Raw genomic sequence first — 13,667 nt, 5'->3', positions numbered from 1 at the left:
GGAATTTTATCCCTCTGGTGGAAAAAGCTATTTCGGACAAACTGAAGAATGGTGTCCTCTAATCTTATCATCGTGAGTAGAGATGGAGCAGCTCACTAAGGCAGGAAGGAGTGGGCACAATATACAACTAAGGATTAAATCAAACTCCATACATTAGAAAAAAAAATAATAAAAAAAAATAAATAAAAAGACCATAAAAATAATGTTGAATCCAGAAAAATAAAGCTGAATTCAGAAATGGAGCAATCAGAAGTCACGGCAACCCATAAAATGTTTTCCCAGGTTTGCTTTACTTTGCAGGATTTAAACATAGGTTCACGTTAAGGTCCCAAAGCTGATTATACTGGATGTCTGCTTCAGGAGATTAGGTAATTTGCAGATTGGCAGCCCTCCCAATTAGCAGCTCTTGGTATCTGATAGTGGTCAATCATGGAGGCTCAATACAACAATCCCAAAGCTTCTGATTTATTTTCCACCCCTTTAATAGTAAAGGTGCATACACACATCAGACTATAGTCTTTGGAAAATGAAAGATCACAGACCAATCTTATCACCCTTCATGTAGTATGAGAGCCATACTCTACACAGTCTTTTCTATGGAGCTGAACTCCCCATCAGAAAAAAATCTTTGCAAGAAGCTGCACACACAGATGCTGTACAGACACAAAAGATCAGTATCTGCAAAAGATCAGTTCCTGTCAAAAATCCATTCCTGCAAATTGCAATGATAGTCTATGAGATCTGCAGATCATCATACACACATGATTTAACTGACATTCAGCTGCAGATCAGATCTACCAGGATGGATTTTCAGATCTGCGGATGATTGCTTGATCTGCAGATGAATGTCAGTTAAATCATGTGTGTATGATGATCTGCAGATCTCATAGACTATCATTGCAATTTGCAGGAATGGATTTTTGACAGGAACAGATCTTTTGCAGATACTGATCTTTTGTGTCTGTACAGCATCTGTGTGTGCAGCTTCTTGCAAAGAGTTTTGTCTGATGTGGAGTTCAGCTCCATAGAAAAGACTGTGTAGAGTATGGCTCTCATACTACATGAAGGGTGGTAAGATTGGTCTGTGATCTTTCATTTTCCAAAGACCATAGTCTGATGTGTGTACGCACCTTTACACTTAGCTCAGTTGTCGTTATAGCAAGCAAAGGAGGAGTCATGTGATGATGACACTGCACATATTCTCTTATAAGAGAAAAAACTAGTGGGAATCTTGCACAACCATTTAGATCCCTAACTCCTGACAGCATTCAGCTGGTTAAAGGGTGCCTGAGACGGGGAGGGAGAAAAAAAATATACATACTTGGGGCTTCCTCCAGCCCCATCGCTCCCTCGACATCCACCGCCACCTGCATCGTCCGCAATTGGCCCCGCAATGTCCTTCATTCCAGTCAGTGCAGGCGCAGCCCAGCTGCACAAGCACAGAACACCCCAGACCAGAGGATTTTCAGGGCTAATTGCAGACGGCCCAGGATGGCGAGGAAGCAATCAGCCTGGAGAGGGCTGAAGGAAGCACCAGGTATGTGTTTTTTTTTCTCCTCGCCATCTCTGATTTACTTTAAGGCTGCTTTCACAGTGAGACGTTAAAGTCCCACGTTAGAGCAGCCTGTAACGCAGAGTAACGCACAGCAATGAAAAATCAATGGGAGGTTCACAGTGCCCACGTTGCGTTACAGTGTAACGCTGCACGTTCTGGGAAAATGCAGCATGCAGTACGTTATATGCGGCTTAAGCCGCGTTAGACTGTGTGCACATGCTCAGTAATGTTTTTTTTTTTTTATATATGCTGCCGGAGAGGAGGCGGGGAGAGTCCGCTAATGTAGCCAGGCACATGGCTACTTAATATTCACTGCACTTGCAGTGTTGTCTTCCTGGAGCGGCCGCTGATTGGATGGCGGGACCACATGATGCGGAGTGGAACACTCCGCATCACGTGGTCCCGCCAGCCAATCAGCGCCACGGAGACCATGTGAGCGGAACGATCACGTGGTCTCCGCAGTCTGTACTGCGCAGTGCGCACAACAGAGCTGCATAACGCAGCTCACTCTGGCGTCCTTCTCCAACACCACCAGGCGTTGCGTTAGGGGCACGTTATGTGACCATAACGTCCCCTAAAATGCAACGTCTTGGTGGGAAAGCAGCCTTACAAAGTAAACCCCAGTCATGACATAGCTGAGGATAATCAGATTGTTTTATCACCTCATGTCTATTGGATTTCTTGCAAGTCTAACAAGCTGCATTTAAATGTCCTTTAGAATATACAAGATATATTTTTGAGAAGACTGGAGCCAATAATATAGTGGTTAATGAGGTCCTATTAATGTATTTGGATCATGAATCACCACACACCATAAAATTGTTTAAATTTCTATTCAATTAAAGAATTACAATAGGTTTTTCTGATTGATTGTAACATTTGAAAAATCTGACCAATATACCACACGTGTGTTACATTTTTCCCCAATTATGAAAAAAAGACTGAAAATATGGCTTGGGTCTGTACATTAAGAAATTGACAATCTACCCTACAACATTTAATTTTCATGAAAATTGATCAGAAAAATCCAACACTCCCCACCGGCATATACTAATAAAAAAAATAAATAAAAAAAACCGGCTCGCTCGAATACTCAACAAAAAACAAAAACAAACAGAATGACTTTCAGATTTTTATGTACAACCAATTGTTTTTATCAAACATCAGCTCATTTTATTGCATCATGTGTGGCCACTTTTACATGTATGTATCTGTAGCCAACTTACTGACAGAGAGGTATGTGAACCAAACTTTGGGACTCAAACTTTGCAAACATCCTAAACAGGGTACCAAAGTAACCTGTGAGGAAAGTAAATATGAGAACACATACCTTGCTCTTGGACATCGATTGAGAAGAATCATCTTTGCTTTGCAAGGTTTCATCCTTACCCCTGTCAAATCCTAAAAGGGAAAAAACAAGAATGCGTAAATGTTCTACACCAAGTGCAGAATTCAGAATAGCAATTCTCAAAAAATATAATTAAAGACCAGGCAGACAAATAGATCTAAGTTGAACTATTACAAAATAAATCACAGTATTTTATTTATATTAATATTTTGAAACAAAAAAAAACAACAAAAAAAACCCCAAAAAACAGAAACATAAAAGTTTGGACACCACAATTAAGGGTCTGCTTCTCAGTTACGTAACTAGAAATATAGATGTTACAAATCAACTGCAAGCAAGAGGGTCGAAGGAAATATTGAGACATTTACATTTTTATTATATTACTTGTTCCGAGTGTACGGGTGATTTTTTTTTCCATTAGTAGATTTTACACATCATAACATACATATGAACTCATACGTCTAGTAAAAGGTAATTCCAAGATGACAAGAATTTAGTGCAAATGAGAATATGTGCAGTTCAGGCAGCCTTTACTGGTAAATAAAAAATTACATACACTAGAATTGAACCTCTACCTAATTGGTAGAACGTAGAAGGACTGGGGTAATAAAATTACTTAAAGAAAACCTGAACTGAAAATTATAAGTCAAAATAAACATACCCAAGTCATACTTACCTTCCGCGTAGTCTACCCCTCAATCTCTTTCTCCTGTCCCGCGTGCTGTTTGTCCATTGTGATCAATGGAATTCTTAGTCCTCCATTTTGAAAATGGCCACTACCCCATAACAGCTTTATGGTAAGCGCACTGTTAAACTGTAACATCGCCCACTTGAGCCATAGGGAAACATGGACGTTACCTGGCACATCAGTTGTCCTCTCAGCTATAACTGACCGCAACTGATGTGATATATAACTGACAGCAACTGGTATATTTCATTTCTGACAAAATGTCAGAACTGGAAGAGATCATTGTCCGAAGAAAATGGTGAGCTTCTGAGAGGAACTGATGGCAAGGTAACTATGTAATGTTCATTTGCAGCTACGTCATGTGTTTTTTTTTTTTAAACATTTTACTCAGTTCAGGTTCCCTTTAAGGCATCAGGGCTATATAACATGAACAGATTTGTAGCAGCAACGTATCGCTCATGAACCTATAATATAGTTGCCCAATGGGGCTATTGCTGACTATGTCACATTATTATTATTATTATTATTTAGTATTTATATAGCGCCGACATATTACGCAGCGCTGTACAGTGTATATATATATATATATATCTTGTCACTAACTGTCCCTCAAAGGAGCTCACAATCTAATCCCTGCCATTGCCATATGTCTATGTCATGTAGTGTAAGTACTGTAGTCTAGGGCCAATTTTTTTTTTAGGGGTAGCCAATTAACTTAACCGTATGTTTTTGGATGTGGGAGGAAACCGGAGTGCCCGGAGGAAACCCACGCAGACACGGAGAGAACATACAAACTCTTTGCAGATAGTGCCCTGGCTGGGATTCGAACCAGGGACCCAGCGCTGCAAGGCGAGAGAGCTAACCACTACGCCACCGTGCTGCCCCATTAGCAGCAACATGAAGCTTCACAGATTTGTATTGTAGCAGCAACAAGACAAGTCTGCATAGCTTCAACCTGCTGCTGGTGTGACAGTGATTACAGCAACTTCATTTAATAACATTAGCAGCATCTGTACTGGAGTTTTATGAGACATATGCTGTGCCTAGCAATCTCTGTATATGCCACACAGCCCTTAACAACACTGGATATCATTCACCTTCAAAATGTACAGAGATCATGTGCTACCATTAAAGCAGCAATTAAACACCTACCTGAAATAAATGAGGATTTCATGCTTTCAAAAAGGCAATTTAGCTTGAAAAGTTTGACTGGAAGGGCAGGCAGAGCCATGTAAGGCATATAAGCACTCCTCAGAATGAATAAGATACAAGCAACAAGGTACCTCTCTTCCCTTCATAATTCTCAAGACATTTACTGTGAAGAAACAGTAGGCTGCATTTACACCAGAAACATAATTAGGTTTAAAGTGGACCTCTCTCTAAGTCAAATGTCAGCACTGCTGTACATTATGCTACTATTTTCATCAGAAACAGATCAACTTCCTCCTTCCTCTTGTGCCTAGTAGATAGAGCTGAGAAGAGAAAGTTGGAGGAGGAAGCTTATGGCTAGCAAATTAACCCATCCTTTCACTACATTTGTGTAAAGGCGGGAGGACAGGATAACCGTTTTCAGACAAAAAGATCCTGCCTAGACATACTAAGGAGGTATACAAAACAAAGTGCTGCTCATCCATCTACTCTTTGGGAACAAATAAAGGATGACCAGTTATACATTTTATCCAGATGTAAATGCTTTCGCTGGAGCTTTTAGTGCTAACTCCAACATTATTAGGAGAGGAACAGGAAGAGGGCAGCGCTGTCATATATATGAAATGTCACAGTTCACATGCATGCATTGGATTCCTACTTCCTTCAGGTGGCATTTTGCTGCAATTAAAGTGTGTGGGGTTGGTGGCATGAATGGTTTTAGGCACACAATACATATCTGCAGCAGCCTAAAGCAGCAGAAGTCCTGGCCATTACACCATCCTTTTTTTCTTACACAAATGATCTATCAGGAGTGGAGAGAGGAAGGGGAGAAGGTAATAAGATTGGATTGGAGACATGACATGCTTGTTCCATCTATCCAAAAACAGGGAGATCAGGCAAAATAAATTGCCTTAAAGGACAACTGAAGTGAGAAGGATATGGAGGCTGCCAATTTTTTTTCCTTTTAAGCAATGCCAGTTGCCTGTCTGTCCTGCTGATCCTCTGCCTCTCATACTTTAAGCCATAGACACTGAACAAGCATGCAGCAGATAAAGTGTTTCTGACATTATTATCAGATTTGACAAGATTAGCTGCATGCTTGTTTCTGATGTTATTCAGACATTACCGCATCCAAATAGATCAGCAGAGCTGCCAGGCAACTGGTTTTGTTTAAAAGAAAATAAATATGGCAGCCTCCATATTCTTCTCACTACAGTGGTCCATTAAGCAAAACTATGAAGTCTGCACTACAAATAGTTGTGACAGGCAGAAAGTATGTAACTAAACTACAGAGGGAACAATGTTTATATGATATTTAAAGCGAACCCGAGGTGTGTTTAAAGAATGTTATCTGCATACAGAGGCTGGATCTGCCTATACAGCCCAGCCTCTGTTGCTATCCCAAACCCCACTAAGGTCTGCAATCCCTCATAAATCACAGCCATGCTGTGAGGCTGTGTTTACATCTGTAGTGTCAGTCTCAGCTGCTCCCCCGCCTCCTGCATAGCTCTGGTCCCTGCCCCCGTCCCTTCCCTCCAATCAGCAGGAAGGGAAGGGATGCAGGCGGGGACTGGAGTTCTGCAGGAGGCGGGGAGAGCAGCAGACTGACACTATAGAGATAAACACAGCCAGCTCTGACAAGCTGTTTGTCAGCAGCGTGGCTGTGATTTATGAGGGATTGCAGAGTGCAGGGGGACCTTAGGGGGGTTTGGGATAGCAACAGAGGCTGGGCTGTATAGGCAGATCCAGCCTCTGTATGCAGATAATATTCTTCAAACCCACCTCGGGTTCTCTTTAACAGCAATATTATGATTTAAGTTAGGGAGGTGCACCTGGTGGCTATTTAGGGAAGACACAGGAAGTGCGCTGGGGACAGGCGATTGTAGGCTTCACTGCCGACTCTGCGGATAGTGCCCAGCTCCAGATCTGCCACCGATTGAGCATTATCTTCTGTCTTAAAATGTATCACTTAAGCAGCGATCATTTGCTGTATCAATTTCTAGCAGATTCAATCTAAATTATCTAATCGGTCAGATATCAGCGCGAAAAAACAAAAAAACAACCAGTATATGGACACCTTAATCTAGAAAGCCATTGTATATCGTGTTCCCATCATTACACTGATCTAATCTCTTACATGAGTAAAACATTGAAATTACTATGGATCTGCTGCTAATGGAAACTAGGCTGGTTTAATTGTAAATATTTTTTGAATTTTTAAAACTTGCAAGAAGTTTTAAAATGTTAACACAGTAGTATTCTATCACTTGGTATTTATGGCTTCACAGTCCTGTGTGGATTCACAATTAACTATAAAAGCAAGTTGAACTAACAAGTAGAGTGCTACCACCTGTCATATATGGTCTTAATTCATTTAGAAAACTTCATGGATTTCTAAGTAAAAGTGCAGCAGCCAGTGACCATCGGGAGACACTGTACATTCAAGCCAGTGATATTTTGGATATGAACATGGCGGAACCACTATTTGCATTGTCATGTAATTTGATTTCCCCGCAGCCATAAATTGTGTTCTGTTTGCGTTGCTTATCTCTCAGTGTATGCATAGGCAAAATGGAATATTTAACGGATTAAGGTAAACATAAATAAAGTTTAATTATAACACTGAACCTTAAAAAAAATACAGATGGTGGCAATAATCTCATCTCAATGATTGAGGAAACGGTTTGATACATTCAGGGGGATGAAAATAGTTTCGGTTTAAGATCTGTTGCGATGTGTTGGAAAGAAAAAAATCACTTAGTTACAGGTTCATAAAAACCCCACATGACAACTAGTGTATAATTTTTTAACAAGGCCGGTAGCTATGCTTGCAGCCAGCACAAGTATCGACCCTTCTCAAAGTTCTAGCACTAACTGCCAATTATACCATAACAGCTAAGATCTCCCCAACTACAGGCAGTTCCTAGTTATAATGATGTACCTGGCAGCTGCCTGAAGATTCTTCTCTGTTACCATCATTATTCGGCTACCTGCATATATAAAGAACCCCACAGAATGTGTAGGTAGGGATTACTGCAGATGCTACAAGGAGTAATTTCTTTTTCCTGCTAAATGAATCACATTCTATTACACAGGGCTTTTAGGCCTCCTCTGGATTAGCTAGGAATTCTGAGGCTTTTGCTTAATTTAATGGTTGCATGTGTTTTTATTTCAATTTAACTATGTACAGTAACTATAAAAATCGGTGCTGTGGGATAAAGCTTTATTTCCGTATTTTTCAGCTTCAAAGATGATTAAAAAAATAAAAATGCTTCTTTAGAGCCCCAAAAAACTAAAATATTCATCTGCCATATCCCCTAAAAACTAACCCTCCTAATTCCTAGCAGCTAACCCTAATGGGCACTCACTTAAAGAGACACTTAAGCCTAGGAAAGAAAAAAAATCATTTTTTACTCACCTGAGGCTTCTACCAGCCCCCTGCAGCTGTCTGGTGCCCTCACAGTCACTATCGTATCCTCTTGTCCCCCGTCATCCGCTACTTTTGGTTTTGGCTGACAGGCTTACTGCACCTAGGCATGCCTGGCCGCGTGTCTCCTACGCGTTCCCGTCCACAATAGCGCCCTGCGTGAGTAAAACCCCCTTATTTAGGCTTAAGGATCCCTTTAATGCATCCTTCAGTGTGCAACGTTTCAGCCAATAGGCTGGTGAGTTGTTTCTAGCAATCCAATAGCCAAAAACATCATGCTTAAAGTAAACCTCCGGACTAAAAATTGACTCAGCAGCACTGAAAAGGCCTGGTGTTTCTTTAACAGTTTCACAGCATCAGAACTTTGTTTCTCTTATCCAAGCCTCATTTTTAGCTGCACAGAAGAAAACCGCCCGGGCTTTTTTCCCCTGATGCTGTGCAAAGCATGAAGGGATTTCTGATGTTGTTGCTCTCGTTCTGCTGTTTTGGTGCAAATTTTTTTATTTTTACATTTTGAATTTGACATTTGAAGCCTAGCGTGTGCAGCTGGGAGTGGTTATCAGGACACAGGACAGTTGGAACTGTGTCTCCTGCTCCTTGTCACCTCCTTTCAACCAAAAAGATGGCTGCCCCCATGACAAAGATGGCAGCCCCATGAATCACAAACATTTGCCTGTTCTTTTAAAACAGGGTGGGTAAAAAATTATATTACCCATCTATTCTAATTAACATAACTAATGTAACTTAATGACTGTATGTTTGTTTAGGCTGAAGTTCCCCTTTAAGTCCTAGTGCAGAATTTTGTCTGTAAAATAGCCATAACCCCATGCCATTTTTAACAGGCTCTTTAATAAACTGGTAAAAGAAAATCAAGACAAGACACAAAACATTTATATCATTTATACTCAGAGCAGCAGCCACTCAGGGCATGCTTCATGGGCAACCATGATCAAGAGGGAGCCTTGCCCATAGATACCTAGATTATATGTACTGGCCAGAGCCGGGATTTGAACCCTGGTCAAAGGCTCAAACCCTAGTCAAAGGCAACACCCTTAACCAGCACACTATCCAGCTAAATCAGAGAGAAATTGGAGCAAGTAAGTTGTTTCAATTAGACCTTGTGGAGGAGGTAGATGAAACTAAAGCAAAGGGCAAGAGGCAAGAGTGAGGCCAGGCTTAGGCTAGGCAGGTGGCTTGCAGGAATAAGTAGACTCTGTGGTCTCCTACAGTAAGTATCAGAAATCTCTCCTTCCCTCACTTGCCAAAACAGCGGCAACCAATTCACATACACATGCTGATGGATAGGCAAGGGGCAGAAACTAAATTCTAAATTTGTACTTTCTGTGCAGAAGAGACTATATACTACACAAACATTCTGACACACACAAAAAGTGGAATTTCCAGTAATGTGTAACCCTGAAGCACTATTTTATGGTGCTAGCACATATTACAATGGTTTAATCAAAATCTCAAACTACTTGCAACTCAGTAGAAATGCAGAAAAAAGAAAACAAAATGCTTGGCTGTTGATTTAAAAGTAACATTTCCTCTAATAAAAAAAATGTTTGGAATCCTAATAAAACATATACTGGGCACTTGATTTCCTTTGATAGGTAAAAGGAGCGTGGTGGGAATTGAGCAATATTGAGAGACCCAAGTGTCAGAAAAGGTCTGCAACATAACAGGGACATCTAGAGCTATTATGAAGAAAATCGCCTCTCTAGAGCGCAGCAGGTTTGAGCAGTGACTTGCATATCACATTTTCCTGTAGCGTGTATGACTTGACACTTAATTACAGGCACCTTAGGGATCTGACAGCAAAGATCTTCCCTGGTACATTCCAAGCACACAAACTGCCGAATCCCTCATCTTTTAACGTACTCTTTTAGAGCAGAGGCAGCCTAGACTTAAGTGTAGCATATCCCCGTTTAAAGGGAGATAGGTGCATTGCTTTAGACCTCAGTTGGCAGAACTCGTTGTGCTGTTAATTCTTGGAATGCCTTGATGTCTCTCAAGGGGGGGGGGGGGGGGGTTAAGGTTAGGTGTGGAAGGGGGGGGGGTGTTTTTAAGGTTTGGCATGGAGGGAGTATTTTTAATGTTAGAAGTAGGTAAAGGGTTAAGCATTGGTAGGGAGAGGAATCAGCATCCCCCAGTCCCATTACACAAAACGTGTGTGGGGTGCAGAGTGCATGTTGGAAGTATTTCTGTAGGCAATTTCTACATCTCTTGATAGCTTAGGCTGTGTTTCCACTTAAGCGGAGAATGGACATTTTTTGTCCGTTTTGTGCTCATCGTCAAACTGACAATGAATGGCTCCCATTTTATAAATAGGAGCTGTTCACACTTGTTATTGTGCAAAGGATCTGTGGGTAGGGCTGTAGAGTCAGAGCAATTTTGGGTACCTGGAATCGGAGGTTTCAATAAACTAAGGAGTCTGAGTAGGATGATTTTTGAACCAAATTGATAGCCTTTGTAAAAATTAGACTAAGGAGTCGGGAGTACTTTTCGGTACCTGGAGGCGGAGGTTTCGTAAACAGTTGGAGTCGGATGATTTTTGTACCGACTACAACACACCAGCCCTGTCCGTGGGATCCGTTGCAGTAAGCGGACCAATTCCAGGCAGGCGAATGTGTCTGCATCTGCACCAGGCTATGTGTCCCGCCACTGATCGCTCCCTGTACACAAGGAAGAAGCATGGGGAGCTCCATGGGGCTGAAAAAGACCAATGGGAATCCTTAGCAACAGGGAGAATTCTCATTAGTTCATGGTGGATGGGTGAAAATTATCCATGCTGCTAGGTAGAATTGGAGCAGCCTTTTGTAAGCACTAGTGATTTGAAAAAGCTCTTGCTAATGCAATGTTATGGGGGATTTTTTTTTTATTCACATCCCTTATTGGGATCACACCCATAGCATTACATTAGTAAGAGCTTTTCGAATCAAAAAGCGCTCACAAAAGCTCTCCTAGTGGATTCCAGGCCTCATGCAGCCTATGGAGAGCCCTATGCACTTGCAAGCCTCTGGGCTGAATATAGAGGCACTGAGCAGCAGGACAGGTGAACGGTGATCACTTTGGGTGGCAGGCAGACAAAGAGTGGAAGCAAAATGAATGGAAAACATCTGCTTAGCCAATGTACTTAATGTGTCCATTTTGCACCCACTCAAGTTGGAACCGAGCCTGATTCATGTATCGGCTTATCTCTGCGTATGTATGGTACTCCATTGTAACTACTAAAATCAACATTCAATGACAACCAGTCAGCAATGTTGAAGGGACACTTCAGCCAGGAAAAAAAAATGTTTTAGGGCTGGTTCAGACGGACGCTTGCGGAGCGTTTACCGCCAGCGTTCGGGGCTTGGCGTTATTTGTACCAAGCTTTCACACGCGTTTACACGAACGCGGCATTCGGGTCCCAATTTTTCCTGGCGTTCAAGGAGCCCCTGGAAGCTACAGGTAGCTTCCAGGGGCGGTTAACCGCGACGGGTGATGTCCCTCTAGGGGAAGAAAAAACGCGACCGCATCCGAACGCAACGCGAACGCTGCTGAAAGCCCCAACGCATTGCCGCAGCAACGTCAACGAATGCGACGCCTCCAAACGTCCATCTGAACCAGCCCTTCATACTCACCTGGGGCCTCTACCAGCCCCCTGCAGCAGCAGTCCTGTGCCCTCGCAGCCATTCACTAATTCTCTTGTCCCCTGCTGCCAGCTAGTTTCGTTTTTGCCGACAGGCCCGACAGGACTGGCCACGCGTAGTTTCCTCTGCATTCCCGACTGCAATTAGCGCTATTGTGGGCCGCAACGCGTACAGAAATACGCGTTGCCGCATTACCAACACAGATATGCGGAAACGCGTATTTTTGTAAGCGTTGCAGCCCACAATAGCGCTAATTGCAGTCGGGAATGCGGAGGAAGCTACGAGTGGCCAGTCCTGTCAGGCCTGTTGGCAAAAACGAAACTAGCTGGCAGCGGAGGACCAGAGGATTAGTGAGTGGCTGCGAGGGCACAGGACTGATGCAGGGGGCTGGTAGAAGCCTCAGGTGAGTAAAACTAATTTTTCTGGCTTAAGTGTCCCTTTAACTCTGGAATTATTTTAACAATATAACTATTCCTTGGATGGCTGTTAGACCTGTCATCTAACTAAAAAGCTTCTTCATATTTCAGCTGTCAGGCTACAGCAGTGTTTCCCAACCTTCCCCTCAAGGCCAACCAACAGTGCCTGTTTTGTGGAAATCCACAGAGGTAATGAGCATTCCTGACACTAATTATCTCACCTGTGAATGTGTGTGGTGTCCTGACAAACATGCACTGTTGGTGGGCCTTGAGAACGGGGTTGGAAAACACTGGGCTAGAGGGACCCCACAGAAGGGATGTTTATGCCCTGTCAGATTTCAGTGCTGGTAAAAAAAATCCATTACATCGCTTTGAAAAGTGACATTTAACAAGTACATTCATTTCTTCCCATGTGACCATTGTGACCATAGTTACGTGACCATTTAATAAAATTAAGAAATCTATCCAAACGCAGATGCTGTGTCAAACACAGATGCTGGCACTTTGCATTAAAAATACTTTGCAAGAAGAATAAATAAAGATACAAAGCTTACACCGGCAGGTAAAACTTCACTATTAAAGTATTTAATTACAGGAAGTTAGATAATAAATAGCAGTTTCATACAATGGTGATATCCCAAGAAATGTATGTTCTAGAGAAAAGTGCACATTAAAATACACAAGAGGGAACATTTTTTTTCTCTACCCAGACAAAACTAATATACGCTATACAGTAAACATTACCAGGGGTTGGGTAGACCGATAAAGAGGAGGTGATAGGAGCTACAGAAATGAGGTCGTCTGATATGCCATTATCATATACCAGACGATTGTAGAGGTATAAGTACAAGTAGAGGACACAGATTTTAAACCTGTATGAACTTCTAAGTGTATGCTTTTTCCAATGTAAAGAGCCCTTGAGGTATGACCTATATGCCTGAAAGCATTGTAATCGTTTCACCTTGTATTTGCAGGAGTAGCATGAGCTTTGGATAAGATTTGAAAGGAATCTAGTGCATGCTGCCTAGGACATTCTAATCTAAGCATACCAGGAATGCTGGTAGCCAGGGTGCTTACTTTATTGTCAAGAGCAGACAATGCCCATCTGTGCAGAGCTGAACATAACTGAGAAAAACGAAAATCTTTTTCACTCCCTGACATTTACAAAGGGCACTTGGACAAGGCTGTTTATTGAGACAGTGCTCAATTTAACAACATATTTCACTGCACTTAGCATGCAAGTATGTAAGATTTGCTGAGCAGAATAAATGCTAGTAGGTCTGCTGGAAAGTTTCCAATAACATCCACAATGGAATAATCACTCACCACAGTGACTTTCTCTTTTAGTGAGAGCAACAATACATATATATGGTCCAAGTAAATAACGACACATGCTTTCTCCATTAAAGTGTCACTGCAGTTTACTATAAAAGTTGCTAGGCTAGATTC

At 41.9% G+C, this 13,667-nt stretch overlaps 1 protein-coding gene across 6 annotated transcripts in view; it reads right to left on the bottom strand.

The window, feature by feature from the left end:
* Positions 1–13,667, bottom strand: part of OSBPL8 (oxysterol binding protein like 8) — a 289,354-nt gene that overhangs the window by 63,293 nt on the left and 212,394 nt on the right. For all 6 annotated transcript variants that reach the window (XM_068276646.1, XM_068276647.1, XM_068276649.1 and 3 more), the window contains one exon: positions 2,886–2,956. In XM_068276646.1, coding sequence (XP_068132747.1) covers positions 2,886–2,956 — 71 coding nt within the window. The remainder of the gene's footprint in view (positions 1–2,885; positions 2,957–13,667) is intronic.

Source organism: Hyperolius riggenbachi, chromosome 3 (assembly GCF_040937935.1).
Source record: "Hyperolius riggenbachi isolate aHypRig1 chromosome 3, aHypRig1.pri, whole genome shotgun sequence".
NCBI classification, from domain to species: domain Eukaryota; kingdom Metazoa; phylum Chordata; class Amphibia; order Anura; family Hyperoliidae; genus Hyperolius; species Hyperolius riggenbachi.
The sequence above is the reverse complement of the archived record's forward strand: the minus strand, read 5'-3'. Positions and strand labels throughout refer to the sequence as shown.